This window comes from Prinia subflava, chromosome 4 (genome assembly GCF_021018805.1).
Source record: "Prinia subflava isolate CZ2003 ecotype Zambia chromosome 4, Cam_Psub_1.2, whole genome shotgun sequence".
Lineage (NCBI taxonomy): Eukaryota > Metazoa > Chordata > Aves > Passeriformes > Cisticolidae > Prinia > Prinia subflava.
In genome coordinates this window covers 15,792,116-15,807,053 of record NC_086250.1, presented here as the reverse complement: position 1 = coordinate 15,807,053, position 14,938 = coordinate 15,792,116, and the positions used below count along the sequence as shown (strand labels likewise).

The following is a 14,938-nucleotide window of genomic DNA, read 5'->3' as shown; positions in this document are numbered from 1 at the left end:
TGCAAAAGGCTGCAGTGGCAGTGATTTTGTTCCAGGTTGCCTGGCACTTTCCTCATCTGAAGACAGTGCAGTAATCACCACATGGGGGCTTGGATCCTGGTTAGAAGCTGGGCAGACTATTAGCTGTTGATAGTGATGGGATTCCAGTGTTAAAATTCCCAATAGTCAACTATTTTGAAGTTACAATTTCAAGTTTAATTGATTGTTGTCTCTGTAACTGCATAGGGTACTGGGGATTTTTAAATTGCAGGAATATTTCAACATATATTGAGTGTTTTATAGCATTTCCCTCCCCCCTCCCTGATACAACACATGTTAAATATTAACTCAAGTAATTAAATACCATCTCTAGCTAAGCAATAATAGCTCTGAGCAATTATATGTGGATTTTCCATGTAATTAAAATGTAATTTAGATGAAATTGATATATATGGGTATACATTCTGTGATTCCAAATTAAAGATTTTTCCTATTAGTATAGAGCTGTCATTTATTTTTTGCTACTACCAGAAGATCTATCTCAGTCTCACTCTTTTATTGCTGTCAGAAATAAAGCATTATCCTAAAGCATGCTCACTGAAATGGAAAAGATAGATTTGCTGACTAAGCAGCTGCTATTAACTAATCTTTTATTTACTGGATAGCAGCATAAATATTGGTAACTGTACAATTGGGTACAGAAACTTGCAGTACTTGTTCATGCAAACCTGATATCAACTTCTCAGATTTTCAAGCTAAAAGACATAATAATGTAAAGGGAAGGAGGAATTTAATGTTGGAAATGGGAAGAATGATTTATTATGTGCCAGCCTCAAGTGGTGGGTGTATCCCAGAACCCAAATTCATGGTTTTACTCATGTTCAAAAAAACGGGAGTTAAGGTTTATTTTCTTGAGGTCTTCCCCTTCAAAAGAGTAAGTTTCTAAGCAGCAAAAGCTGGGGATGTTTTTCCCTTGGGGGACCCTTCCTTAGGTCTTGTGTTTTGGACTGTACTTTAGTGAAAAGCACCTTTAACTAGGGAAGCACAGTCGATATGTAGTGTTGGTCACTAGTATTTGCAAATAAGCATTTTAGACTTCACAAAGCTCTAGCAGGAAAAAGAGAGCAAGATTTGGTAAGAAGACGCAAACCTAAGTCCATGAAAATGGATTATTAAATCAATTGCCCAAGAAAGCAAGGCACATGGATCTTGCTGGCTTGCTTGCTTACCTTGTCTTGATTTATGTATCCATTTGTTCATAGCCCAAACTACTGTGTCTGCACCAGACTGGTGGAATAAACATTATCAAGTAGCATAAATGAGAAAGTAAAATTAAATTAATGATGCAGTAACTTTTAGGACCAGTTCAATAATGGGTTTGATTCTGATTTCTAATAGGAATCAGAAAGCAAAACTGCCTATGAAGGGAACCGAATACCCTGAAGTTCTGATGGAAAGCTGATCAGTTGTTTTCATAAGTAAATAATTCAATGAGACAGAATTGAGTCAGCAAGACCTTCATGTGTGCATTAGCAGTAACTATGAGGTCTCCAGCTCCCATAACTTCTATACCCCTGCAATACAAGTCTTTCAGAAAAATATACTTTGATAACTCCAGACATAACAGAATTTTATCTATGAACAAATGCCCTGATATTATATGGACAGAGCACAGTAGAATTTCTGCTGTGAAGGAGAGGCTTGATGAAAAGACCCGGTACCATGTACAACTTCTGCTCCAAAAATACAGGCTAGTTTTCTGCTTTCAAGTGTGAAATAAAAATCCTACCAGGGTAGCATTTAATATTTATTAACAATTATTTTAGCTTGTCTGCTTCTCATACTGCTAATATAAAGTAAATGGGGTACAAAGCTGTCTTAGAAAATGAGATTTGTTCACAGATTTCAGGATGAAGATGGCAACCTTTAGGCTGAGTTTGAGCAAACTGCTCTTCTGTAAGGATACAGAGGAGGATGGAAAGGACTCTGTTAGTTCAGGCAGTGCTTGAGGTCCTGGGCTCAGGTGCGTGCTCACCTCAGCCTATTCTCCTCCAGGGCTGGGGTTTGGGGATGGGGAGGGAGCTGAGCTCTGTGTGTTCCCCAGCTCTCTTCTCCTCACTGGTGTTTCACACCCCACTGGAGTTCAGGTGTTGGAGCTCTCTGCTCCCTCCTGGCGTTGCTGTCAATTCCAGGTGACTTCCTCTACACAGTAAATGCTACATGAGCCTTCAATCCCACATCTGCAGGTGGCTGGCTGACAGCCTGGGTAGTTCATTTGCCCAGTTCCTGGCACGACTGGTCTGACAAGAGTGTCATGAGCACCTCTGCTGTCTTATTGGATTATTTACTTCAGTGAATAATATTCATGCTTCTTTTTTTCCCCTGTGTTTTCATCTTCTTTCTTGTCCTCCCCATCTACTTGTGTGTTGAGAGATTGCATTTTTATGTGGAAAAAAGATCTCTGATTTTTCTGATACAGTTTCTTTTCTTTAACCACAGCTTTAAAACAAATGCCTCCAAAAGAGCTGTTAAAGCCAGGTCCTGGGCATCTGCTTCCATGTGGCACCCCCTGCTTGGAGATAAAGGCTTTTATATGCCCCATCCTTCCTTTCAGAGAATCCTCTGCATACACTGCTCTAGATTACCTGGTTTCAGGCATAACCAGGCATATATGGCTCAATGGGTACAACTTTGGATATTGGCTGAGATGGAGAACAAATAGAAATAATTTCAACAAGAGCTGGCACTGGAGGAGGAAGAACATGAAGCTGTGTCTTTAGTTCATTTTGTCCCTGTTAGTTTGGCACAGTGTGACACTACAGCTGAGGTGAACACACTCCTAAGTGTCTCTGATAGATGGAAGCTGAGTTCCTCTTCTATCCCCTGCCTCACTCTCCATTACACATTCAGGCTTCAGGGTGTTCTCAGGATTCAGGCAAGTTTCCTGTTTCTTGAGGCTCCTCAAATTTCCAAGAGAAGCTTCCTCAGCTTGTGCTCCCCTTCTTTCTTTTGCTACTAAACCCACCTTTTTTGTTAGTTTTATTTTCTTCTCTAGCAGAGCACTTGTGCTCATTTGTTCTTCACTTAGGAGACTTTCAGGAGGGAGATCCTCAGCAGCTTGGCTATTGCATGGCGAGCCTCGAAGCATTTCCCATAGAATTTGAAACTTATGCTTTGTTTTCTCTGTGTTGTTTTACAGGAACCTTTAATAGAAAGAAAAAAATATTTGAAGTTTTGACACAGTCCTTCCTCTGTTCCTTTTATTTACCAAGTACACTATATTTTCATCCTGTAGTGTTGCATGTCCATTTAACTTACCCTGACATGCAGAATAAAATGTGGGGATCACGATCTGTCTGATCATTGTGCACAGTTCCAGTGATGTGTAAATTACTGTTAATTTGTGATTGCACATTTTTGGTCATGGCTGAAAACAGACAAAAATCTGATTATTTGTGCTTTATCCTGCCAAGACATGGCCTGGTGTCTGCCATCCTACACTGCACCAAAGTCTATATCATCAAGGTTGAAAAAAAGCAAAATTGATTTAAATAGATCTCACAGTGATTGATAATTTTAACATGTATTGCTGATGATTTCAAATCTTGATTGGAAAAATGCATCTATTTAAAATGATAGGTGGATACTACTACTGCCCTTTAACAATGTGTTCTTTTAAATTGGTGTAAAAGTAAGAAAATATTATTGGTGAGTATACAATTAAAAATTATTTTAATGCTGTTATTTAACAATACACAAATGAATAAAGTTGTAATTTAGTAGGAGATTCTAATGTGTCCTTTGCTTAAGAGACGTTGTTAGTGGGAAATGTATTGAGTTTTGGAAAACTGAGTTTGAAATAGGTTTCCAACTGTTTGGTCATTACCATCTTCTGTCCTATTCCCTTGCTGGTTTCTTTAACCTAATGTTCTTTTAAACTTCTCTCCCCTGGTGGTGGCTCAGGAGCCCATAAGATCAACAGAGGAAATTGATTGCCTGTGTGAATTGCTGCAACTTATTATACAGTAAATGAAGTCCAAAAAACAACCATAACACCCTCTGAATAAATGTAAAAGGAAAAAAATTTTTCTTTGTTTCACTCAAAGGCAGTATTTTTAAATGTCTCAAGCAGCAGTAGGTATAAAGCTATGTATTTTGAGTAACTTCAAAGGGATACTAAATTCACAGGTAAAGCAGAATGTTTGAGTCTTGCAAAGATAAGACAAATGTAACTATTAAAAGCAGTACAGTAGTAAATTAAAGAAATTTAACAAATGAAATTGAAAACAGAAAGAGCAGCAAAAATTTAGGAATGGGACAAATACAAAGCATTGCTTTCCTGTTAAATGAAAACTGTAATTTACACTTTTTTATTCTCTTTTAAAAAATTATTTTTAGTGGTTAAAACTGCTAAAATAATGCTGTTTTGCGCAGCAGTGAACATTGCCAGTTCTCAGGCTAAATCAAGCTGCCAGGTGCTGGCTGTCCCTGTGCCCGAGGAAAGCCTCAGGCAGCAGGAGGCTTGAGGCCAAACACAGCCATTCACAACTTGGCTGCAGAGGCTGAGCCTCGTGTGCTCCGTGTCCTGTTTGCAAAGTGGCCAGCAGACACACTTGGTTGTTTATTGCAGCTGGAACAGCATGGTAGCAGCCCCTGTAGTAACTTTACTCACTTGTCTGAGCCCTCCACATAAAGCTGCACAGTTCTGCAGAGATACTTGAGGTGCTGAGTTGTTGCCAGTTGCCATTGAAATGAGCTTTGTCCTTACAGCTGCTTTCTCCTTTTCCTGCTTTAATGGAGCACGACTTAAAAGAAGAAGTTAAAGTGTGCAGTCCAGTGAAGATCAGGTTTAATTTCTTTTACTGTCTGAATGAAGGACATCAAAATCAGGCACGGGATTTCAGCTCTTCTCCGATCTCTGTCTCATAAGCACATATTCTTGTTAATGTTTTTAGACAGCTGAAGTGGCACTGGCCAATTTGAAGAACAAATACGAAAATGAAAAAGCAATGGTGACCGAGACCATGACCAAACTGCGGAATGAGCTCAAGGCTCTGAAGGAAGACGCAGCAACCTTCTCATCCTTGAGAGCGATGTTTGCCACCAGGTAAGGGGAAATGGTGTCACCATCCGGCTCAACACTGTAAACGTGTGTGTGCTAAGTGCAAACACACTTGGCTGTCTATATTGGGTGCTTAGGAGGATAGAGAAATTATTTTCTGCGTGGTCAGGGGTTTGCTGGATGAAGGTGAATGAGTCCTAGAATGCACACTGTGCAAAACTTGCAAGATTTCAAGTGCTGCTGAGATGCATGTCTTGGAAAATAAAGCTGAAGAATAGCAATGTCAATACAACCTTGAGTAAAGTGTTACAAATGACAATATAAGCCTTCAGCATATTTGCATTTATAGGGTTTTTTAAAGTGAAAATCAAACAGTGGATTTATGTGGCTGATTTTCCCATTCAGAAGTACCCAGTGATTCTGTCATGTAAAGCTATCGTATGGTTAATGATGATCTTCAGAACCCCACGTTTCCATTAGAGTGAGACTTATTACTTACCAGTAGTAAAATCTATTTAATCAACCAGCTGTAATCCAGTGCTAATAATTGTAAGGTCACTGTAATTTCCCACTCCAGCATAAATTCTTATTTTCTCCCACTGTGATGTTCAATTTATTATCTTCTCCTTCACAGTATAAGAGCTTCACTTATCTTCTGTGACATAGTTCCTCCTGGCAGGATGGTAATTAATCAACTTTCACCTTTCTCTCTCCCACATCTTCTTCAGAAGAGCTTTTGGTTTTACACAGAATCACAGAATCAACTAGGTTGAAAAATACTTCTGAGATTGAGTCCAGCCTATGACCCAACACCACCTTGTGATCCAGACCATGGCACTGAGTCATGTCCAGGCTTTCCTTAAACATCCCCAGGGATGGTGACTCCACCATCTCCCTGGGCAGTTCACTCCAATGTCTAATAGCCCCTTCTGTGAAGAAATTCTTCCACCTAGACCTTCCCTGGCACCGCTTAAGAGTGTGTCTTCTCATTTTTCTTGTTTTTTAAAAGGTTACCTAAAAATATATTTTTTTAAAGATTACCTAAAAATATTTTTGTTTAAAAGATCCAGCATTTTCATCAATAAATTCTTATTTTGGAAATACACAAGAAAGACTTTTTTTTTTTCCCCTCTTATGGTAAAACACAGTACGGATTTCTTGTTTGGGCTTTAGTCCATAAGTGATAAGACATCTTTGTGCCTTCTGCCAACATCTCTTCAGTGCTGCCAGCAGTGCCATTTCACCACTTCCAGCCTTCTAAGATGCTTTTTTGCTTAGTAACAGTGGCAGCAGCAGCTGGGAGAAGTGAGAAGGAAGGAGAAAAGGGGCATTTGTATGTTGTGACATTGTTGCCATGTACAAATTCCTCATAGGTCCATCAGGTCAGAGGAGTGCGTGTCACGACATAATGGAAATGGAGACCCAGCTCAGCAGGTGGTGTGAACCAAGGTAGCCTGATTGAATTCACTGGCATCTAAAGATTTTCTTCCAGAAAGAGGAGTTGTGTGTGTGTGTGTGTGTTGGAAATGCATGTGTTGATCTTTCCCTGCAAGCTCTAGGAGACACAGGAATGTTCTAACTCTGTAAGAGCTCATGGAAGGGAGGGTAAAGTAGCTCCAGAGCAGAGGATAAAGCAAACAAGGATCCTGCATGCGTCATAAATCATCAACATACCAGGTACAAGTAGCTTGCAAAGCTTTAGAAGTTAATTAAAGGGAATGTTAGATTGTTGGTGTACTGAATGCTGCTTACCCAGTTTGGGCATCCTGAGTGCAGACTTCTGTTGGGTTCAAGGCATATCCTAGAGCTGATAGGAGGCAGCAGCATCCCCTCTGTGAGAATTAGGCTTCACTGAGGCCACTCATCCAGGTGTCTTTTCTAGATGCCTTCTGTGTAGGATGTAAAGAATCTTCTGTTCTTCTTCTATGAACTGTAAAGGGAGTCTGTGTGCCCTGCTGAGTTACACATTTTCGGTTTAAAAATTTTTAATGTTAGTAGAGATAAACCCCACCCAATTTACTGCTGTTGGTAAGCTCCATGTATTAGTGATTAAACACTCAATGTATCTCCTATGGAATGTATCCCTGCACTTGAGATCCTAAGTTTTGCCCAGTGTTTTCTCAGCACAGTTATAAAAAATTATTCACTGCAAGGTCTTCCACATCATTATGCTCCTATAGATTTTTCTGTTGTAAAATATTCATTTTTCTTCCCTAGCATGGAGTTTAATGGCCTTTATAATTTAATCAATCTTCCTAAACGATCAAATCATTGACTCATTCCAAATAGTCCATTTGGAAGAACATTTGTTTAAATGACAGAGTTGATATACTCTAAAAGTCTGTAGAAGGAGAGAAGTATGTTTGAAAATACAAGGCTGTAAGGGTTTTGTGCAGTAATATTAGATGCAGTAGCAACCTTCAGCATAAAAAGGCAAGTGTTTAGTCTTTAGTTGAATAAAACAGTGGTTTCCATGGTTATAGTGCATCACATGATACTTACTCCTGAATTTGTACCATAGGAAGATCATTCTTCATAGTAGAATTGTATTATAGATCTGGAAATGGTTGCTTATATGTTCAATAAAACAATATCTTGTCTCTTTACATAAACCATCATTTTGGTCCCCAAGTGGATGTTCATCTGGTGCTGAACTGTATGGCTCTTTCCTCAAATACACTGGATATAGGTCATGGCACATGTTATAAAGAGAGCACAGCAAATCCATTTCTGGTCTGAACAGCAAAGTTGACACTTCCTCCAAAGCTCCCCTATGCAGAAAGCACGAGCCTTCCTTTTTCTGTTTTTCCTGACACTTGTTCTTTCTTCACTCCTTAAGTTCTTTCTTCAGTTCTTTGTCTCAAAAGTCTTTCTGTCCTGCTTGTCTCTCTACTTTTGCCCTTTTTCTGTCTGGAGCAGCTTATTTGACCCCAAAATCTCTGAGATTCTTCTGAGATTCTGATACCTACAGCTTCCTCCTTCACTTTTCTTTAGCTTTGTGGTCCCTTTCTGGGTTTTATGTGGTTTGCACCTGTCAAGAATATTTCCCAGAGCATCTCTCTCAGGAAAAGAAATCAACAGCATGTAAAATCTCTTTTGTGGGATTCAAGGGGTTGGCAAAGCAGAGCTGAAGTTTGTTAGATGTCAGGGCTGTGTGCCACCTTTAACCTGCTTATTTTGTCATGGACTGTTTCTAGTATTCCCAGAGAAGCCTTTCCTGCCCCTCCTGTTGTTTCCCCTCGCCCTAACCCTGAGTTGCTTACCCAGAGTGGGATCTGTGGGTCTGTGAAGCAGTAAGCAGCACTCATCCAGAGGTACAATAAATAATTATTTAAAACATTAGCTTTCCAGTCTAGAGTAGGTGTTGCCCTGTAAGAGGAAGTCCTGTGCTGAAGGAGAAAAGGAATTACATTTAAACAGGATCCTAAAGTGATTCAGGAAGCAAACTTCACTGAATCCTTACACTTCTTGCTTTCCCAGCCTAAACAGATATATGTAACAGGAGAGAGCAGGAAATACTGCTTGTGGTATTGCCATAGTCCTGACACTGCAGGCATGGATTTTATTCTTCATCTATCAAAATATTTTCTTATGTTAATTTTTGAAGAAAAATCTGTGCTGAAGAGACGGAGTAGGAAGATTGGACAGCCCCTGGAGCTGAGAAAGCATTTGTGAACAGAAGAGAATTATGATTATATGGTTAGAGTAGGGACCTGTCACTGTCAGTGTCACCAGGTTTTAGCTCAAGCTCTGCTATGATTTATGTTACCTAAATTACACATAAGCCTGATGTGGTATTTGCTTTATGTTCCTAGACAAGAGGGATAGATGGAACCAGAAATCCCTTAAAATCCTACATAAGCTTCTTGGATCAGTTCATAAAAAATAAGTGGGCTTATGTGTCTGTCTGCTTCCTTTCTGAGATGAGAGAAATGAAAAATAGGTGAAACCTTGACTTTTACTCTAACTGTTCGTACACCAGCAGACAGCAAAAAAACAATGCTGTTTATTCAATAGTCACTTGCAGCTTACAACCTGTCCTGGGGCAAGAGGGAAACTGAGGAAGAATTCTGACTCAGGAGGACATAACCTAACTTTTGGTATCCCCATTTGAAACCTCCTGAAAGACCCATTCAGAGCCCTGGGGTATCCTGGAGCCCTGCAATGATCTCTGCCATGCCAGAAGCCATCCTTTTTAGAAGCTCTTTGCCTTTTTCCTTTAGGAGATCCTTAAACTTTTTCTTCTTTCTGATGAGTTTATCAAATGTGTGGTCGAAAGGCAATATAAATGTGTGCAATGCTTTTTTCTTTTTTAATTGGAAACACTTCTCCTTTTATCCCACACTTGCACATAGCTGGGAATATTTCGGTGAAAGGAAAAGCTGTGGCTGCAGGCACTAGTTACCTCCCACTACACGGAATAACCTGCACTGCTGCAAAATTCCAGGAGATCTGAGGCTGTTAATTCAGCAGTTTCTAAAGTTAATGAAAACCTTGATTTGGGTGATTTAGGTTTAACCTTTCTGAACACTCTTACTCAAAAAAAAAAAAAAAAAAAAAAAAAAAAAAAAAAAAAAAAAAGGCGCTAGAGCAGCAGAACCCAGAGACAATAGACCATGTGTTTGTGAAAAATAATTAGAAACTTAAAGTCATGGTGGAGGTCAGATGACTGAAACCACCCAAACACTGCAGTGAGCTACCAGAAATGTGGGCTTGCTGTTACTGGGACACTTCTAGGAAGGACATGTAATTAATCAGACCTGTTGGAAAATGTATTAGTGAGATTGGTTTTGCCTCAAGTATGAGATCAGCCAACAGCATCTGGTACACCCAGATTTCTCATAACAGGTTTGTCTAAGATTGCTTTAGTAATATCTACCTTCATGGCACTTCTTTCTTAACTGTTTGGTTGGGCTGTTCTACAAATCAGATGTGCAAATGCCAGGAACACCTCCTAAGGTCTGAGAAAAATCAATCTTTTTCCAAAACCAAAATGGATTTATTGGAATATCAAAGGAAGGCAATTAATTCCTCTAGTGGTAGCGTAAAAAAATTTTCAACGGGAGACATATTTGGAAATAAAAGAGGTCTACTAGACAAAGAGGAAAGTAGGGGGGAATAAAGGACATGAATGAAAGACCCATCTGGTTATTAGAATGGTTTAAAACTCTGATAACACAGTCACTAAAGTGAATTAATTAGGAATAGGAATTCTGAATAATATTCAGAATGCTGATTTCATGTCTCTGTCAAGGAAACTGACTTAAGCATCAACAGAGATCTCACAGTTTGGAGCAATAATAGGTGTGCAAGTTTGCTTTAAACCAACTGGCATTTCATAAGGGTCTCTTTTTCTCAAGGCTTGGGTAGCAACAATCATGCTTATTAAGATCCTGTAGAAGAAAGATAATACTGAAAGTGTAGATAAAGCTGTATCTGACTTAATAATTTCGCTTGCAGTGCCTGAATTGTTCAAAAGGGGAGTGCAACATATATATATGTATAAGTACTTGTGTCTGAAGAATAACTAACTACAAATTTTCAAGTATACTTTGTTTCTATTTCCCAAGGGGAAGATTAAATTTCAGAGAAATTAGTTTCATCCCTCAATTCACAATAATTCAAAGGTTTATTGCATCACACATTTTGATAAGGAAGGCTAAAACAGTTTTCTATGCTTGCTTTCTGTAAGTGATACTGATAAAGTTACATCCTCATCCATTACACAATTGAAATTACAGCAAAGCTTCTTAGATTCACTGGAATCTTGTGGGAAGGGGATCCAGTGAGAGCTGCATTATTCAACCTGAAAAATCCTTGGGTGTTTCCACAAATGTCTGATGGTCAGGCAGTACTGCTGTCTGTGAAGCATCTCACTGCTGGGATACATTTATTTTTATTGCTCTTGGTTCTTACTGATTAGATTGTCTATCAAACTGAAGCTATTTTACTTCAAAAAATGTTGTAAGACAATTTTGAAATGACTTGATTTTCCTGTTAACTTGGGGAAGTATTGCTAAAAGCAGAAAAAAATTGAATTTGGTCTTAAATCTTACAAAATCATAAAAAAGATGGTTATAGAGGTCAGAGATCTAACGAAAATGAAAAGATGGTTTTCCATGTGGGTAAAAAAAGCTGAGGATTAAAAAGGAGTAGGTGACCATAGCAATGCAAACACCTCCAAGAGATTCAACAGTAAATGTGAAATAACTTCCAGATGTGGGGTTCCTGCATAGTATCCTTTTAATCAATGGTAACTAATGGTAATCATGGTAATAATTGGTTAACAAGGGTAAAAACCTGAAGGTTTCTCATTTCACAAAATCTGATGTGTCAAGTGTTCAAGCTACTTGCAGTCTTCTTTTGTAATGCTTTTTTGAAGTGGATATTACTGCCTGTGGAAAACAGTATTTTCTAACTGGTAAATGTTACTATCCATGGTGACTTCCTAGTAGAAGCAGCACCCAAAATTATTATTTGTGGTCTAAACTGGAAATAATCCCATACCTCCCCTCCAATTGCTTTTTATCTGCATCAGAAACATGTTACATTGTCATAGGCTGTGTTAATATCGGCGCAGGTTGCCTTGCTGAATGGGAAGTGTTGACATTCAGATCCAAGTCCAAATTTATTCAAAGTGGGAACAGGAGGATTCAGGCTGCCTGCTGCCAGGAGCAGGGTCAGCAAAATCTGAGGTCTGAGTCCGGCTCTGTAACTGCAGCCTGGGGATGTGCTGGCTGCTGGAGTGGGTTCTCGGGCCGTTTCCCCAGATTCCTGCCTTTTTCCGCAGGTGCGATGAGTATGTCACGCAGCTGGATGAGATGCAGAGGCAGCTGGCGGCTGCGGAGGATGAGAAGAAGACCCTGAACTCTCTGCTGCGCATGGCTATCCAGCAAAAGCTGGCCCTCACCCAGCGACTGGAGGATTTAGAGTTCGACCACGAGCAATCCCGCCGCAGCAAAGGCAAGCTGGGGAAGAGCAAGATCGGCAGCCCTAAAGTAAGTGAGGAGGCATCAGCCACCGTGCCAAGCATAGACACTTTCCTCCTGCATAGTCAGGGCCCACAGCAGCCAAACTTACTGGTCAGCAGTGGCACTCAGAGGAAAAGGTATGCATGCAGTGATCTTTACAGTACAGTGCAGTAGCCAGACTTGCGTTAAAGCCGTTCGCTGAATTATAAACATAATGATTCCTTTTTTTACTTTTGTTTTTTCTTTCTGTACTTTGACTGGGGAGAAGGAGGCGGGGAGGATATGAATATGAAATTCAGAGCCTGGCAACATGTGGTTCTGGTCCACCTACTCACTGTTATTTCCTCCTTCTGAATGCAGTGTTCTGAATTATATTCTGTCAGTGTCTCGGTGCATCTTGTATGTCTTTAATATTAAGTGTGAATGTATTTTCTTTAACAAGTTTTCTTTAACTTTTCCCTATGGTTTTCCATAATGAGCATCTGAAATAAAAGGATTGTGCTCTATGAGCATTTTAGTGCTTAACATGGAAGAAACTGCATTTCTTTGTTAAGCTCTGGTGCTCACTTATTCTTTATCAGTGTGAAAAGAATATGGATGTGTTCACTCAAATCAATTTTTCTACATGGGAGCAAGAAAACCTTTTGAAGGGGCTGGCTGCCATTCATAACCTAATGCAAATATTTTGCTGTTCAAGTAGTGAGCTCATGTCTTGTGCCTGCCCCTGCCAAAACTCTCTTGGGTGTGGGCATCTCCATGGTTTTGAAGATGAAGAGGACTCTGTTAGAGAAGTCCTAGATAATCATCCCCTTTTCTTGTATGCTCTAATCACAATGCAAAACCAAGAGAACAATCAGGGAGCCTTGCACAAGCTGATTTGAGGATTCTGAGATATAACCCAACCTCATCTCCTCCTTCCCTAAGGTGAATGAGGATTTCCAATGCAGGCAAGGTGTCCTGCTCTGGAAATGATGTGGGGTGTCAACGATAGTTGATTTTTACCTATTAAGCAAGTTAAGATGATATTGTCATTCGTGAGGCTTTGAAAGGTAATTAAAGTAAAACTCTTTTGTTTCCATATGTATTTTTCTTGGATCTCCTGCAAGACTATTCTCACCTTCCCTTTGTGATCAGAGCCATCCCAGGACTTCAGGGACCTACCTCCAGAAATTATTAAGAGCCCCCCCTCATCCCGCCTCCACAGAATCATATCTTCTGAGGGGCCCCCCTTCCATGAGTGAATTCATCCATGGGCACCGTCTCAGCAAGGAAAAAAGGTTAACCGTGGCCATACCAGGTAAACATTTTTTCCTTGGGTGCATGTGGTGCTGAGTGGCTAGCAGAGCAGGGGACCCTCCCAGCACTGCAGATGTGATTTAATTTGGGCACCTTCTTGAAGAGCAAAATGTCTCCTCCTGTGTCACAGGTGGCAGGAGAGGACATTCTGCCGGCAGTGGCCCAAACTGGTTTCAGATGCAGTGTGGGAAGTCCTGCTGTGGTATATGTGGGTGCAGTCCCACTGGCACCCACAGAGGCTGCACCCCTGAGCCTGGGTGGAGCTCAGCCTGGTGGTGGCAGTGGTAGTTCCCCCTGGAAGACACAAATCCCACGGGATAGAGGAGTCAGGTGTGTGAGGAAGCGAGGGAGCGGCTGGCAGTGTGCCGGAGCCCCTGCAGCACCCATGTTCTCACCCTGAGCATTCAGTCAGCGTTTTCCAAAGGGCAATGTTCAACTCACTGAGAGCTTAGTTTATACAAACTGAGTCATGCAGTTCATCTGTGCAGGAAGGGCTTGCTCTTAATTTCCTGCCAAAATGTAGTGTCTGCTTTGAACGAGGCATAGAAAGGAAATGCAAACCAGTATGACATTTCAAAGGTGTGATAGCTTTCTTCTCCTGAAAGAACAGCTAATAAATACTGTCTTCTGCACCTGAGCAGGACCTTTAGCCTTTAACTGGGCCCTGTCTTGTCTGGTGGTAATTTTGTTCATTCTTTGTTTTGAAATATATTATACACAAAAAGCATAAGTAGAAAATGTGAAACCTAAACCCCATAAAAGCATTTTCTGCTCAGGTAAATGTTTATTCTGGGAAGCTGAGCAGTACCCTGTAGTAGTTACATTTCTCACCTAGTGCCATCAGTTTCAGAGCTGCCTTTGAGTAGTGCCATGCAAGTAACACCCACTCAGAGGACAAGTGTAAAACTGCAGAGAGTCTAAACAAGATATTTTCCTAGGGTGTGTTGCAGTAAATAAATCAAAGAGCTGTCTCCTGAGGAGAAAAATGTGGGAATGGGAGAAAGAAGCATCCGATATCTCATGGAATATCACAGATGCGTGGACCACAAACTGAGAAATACTGATACAGTCTTTTTGTCCAGTAACAGAGACGGAAGGATGAAGCAGCCTGAAGGGTAGAACTGTCCAGAAAATCATGTTTGTCTGGGGTCTTACCTGTCACTTTAGGTACATCTCTACATATTTACAGTATAAGGGTCTTGAGACAGGGTCACTGATTTATGTTACAGTTGTCCTTATGAATCTGCAATAATCTGAGCTTTCTGAATGCATGTGTCAGAATTTTATACCATCACATGGATTTAGTCTCAGTGTGTGAGGCTGACAGGTCCAAACCCGAGATTTTTCTGAGCATTCAGATTCCAGTGTTGGCAGGACCAGGTTAGAATCAAGTTTAGGATTAACCAGGGAATTATTCATCATTGATTTCACCAGTTTCTGGAAGATTTCTTCCTGTTGTTAACTGATGAAAGGAATGATGCACAAAGTAGGATTTTTTGCCATCTGTCTAATTATCTGTTTCCTGAAAGTATGGAATAGCAAAGAATGTTATTCTGCTGCTTTTATTGAGGAGGTTTAAAAGCCTTGTCTCACAAAGAGCTTCTGTTCCCAGATGATTTGTGCAGTCAAG

At 40.3% G+C, this 14,938-nt stretch overlaps 1 protein-coding gene across 6 annotated transcripts in view; it reads left to right on the top strand.

The window, feature by feature from the left end:
• Positions 1 to 14,938, top strand: part of BICD1 (BICD cargo adaptor 1) — a 160,559-nt gene that overhangs the window by 124,948 nt on the left and 20,673 nt on the right. For 2 of the 6 annotated variants that reach the window (XM_063395620.1, XM_063395621.1), the window contains exons 6-8: positions 4,935 to 5,086; positions 11,832 to 12,149; positions 13,119 to 13,309. In XM_063395620.1, the coding sequence (XP_063251690.1) occupies positions 4,935 to 5,086; positions 11,832 to 12,149; positions 13,119 to 13,309 (661 nt within the window). Of the gene's footprint in view, positions 1 to 4,934; positions 5,087 to 11,831; positions 12,150 to 13,118; positions 13,310 to 14,938 lie in introns of those variants that run through there. The other 4 variants (XM_063395619.1, XM_063395617.1, XM_063395618.1 and 1 more) reach the window with 3 other exon arrangements.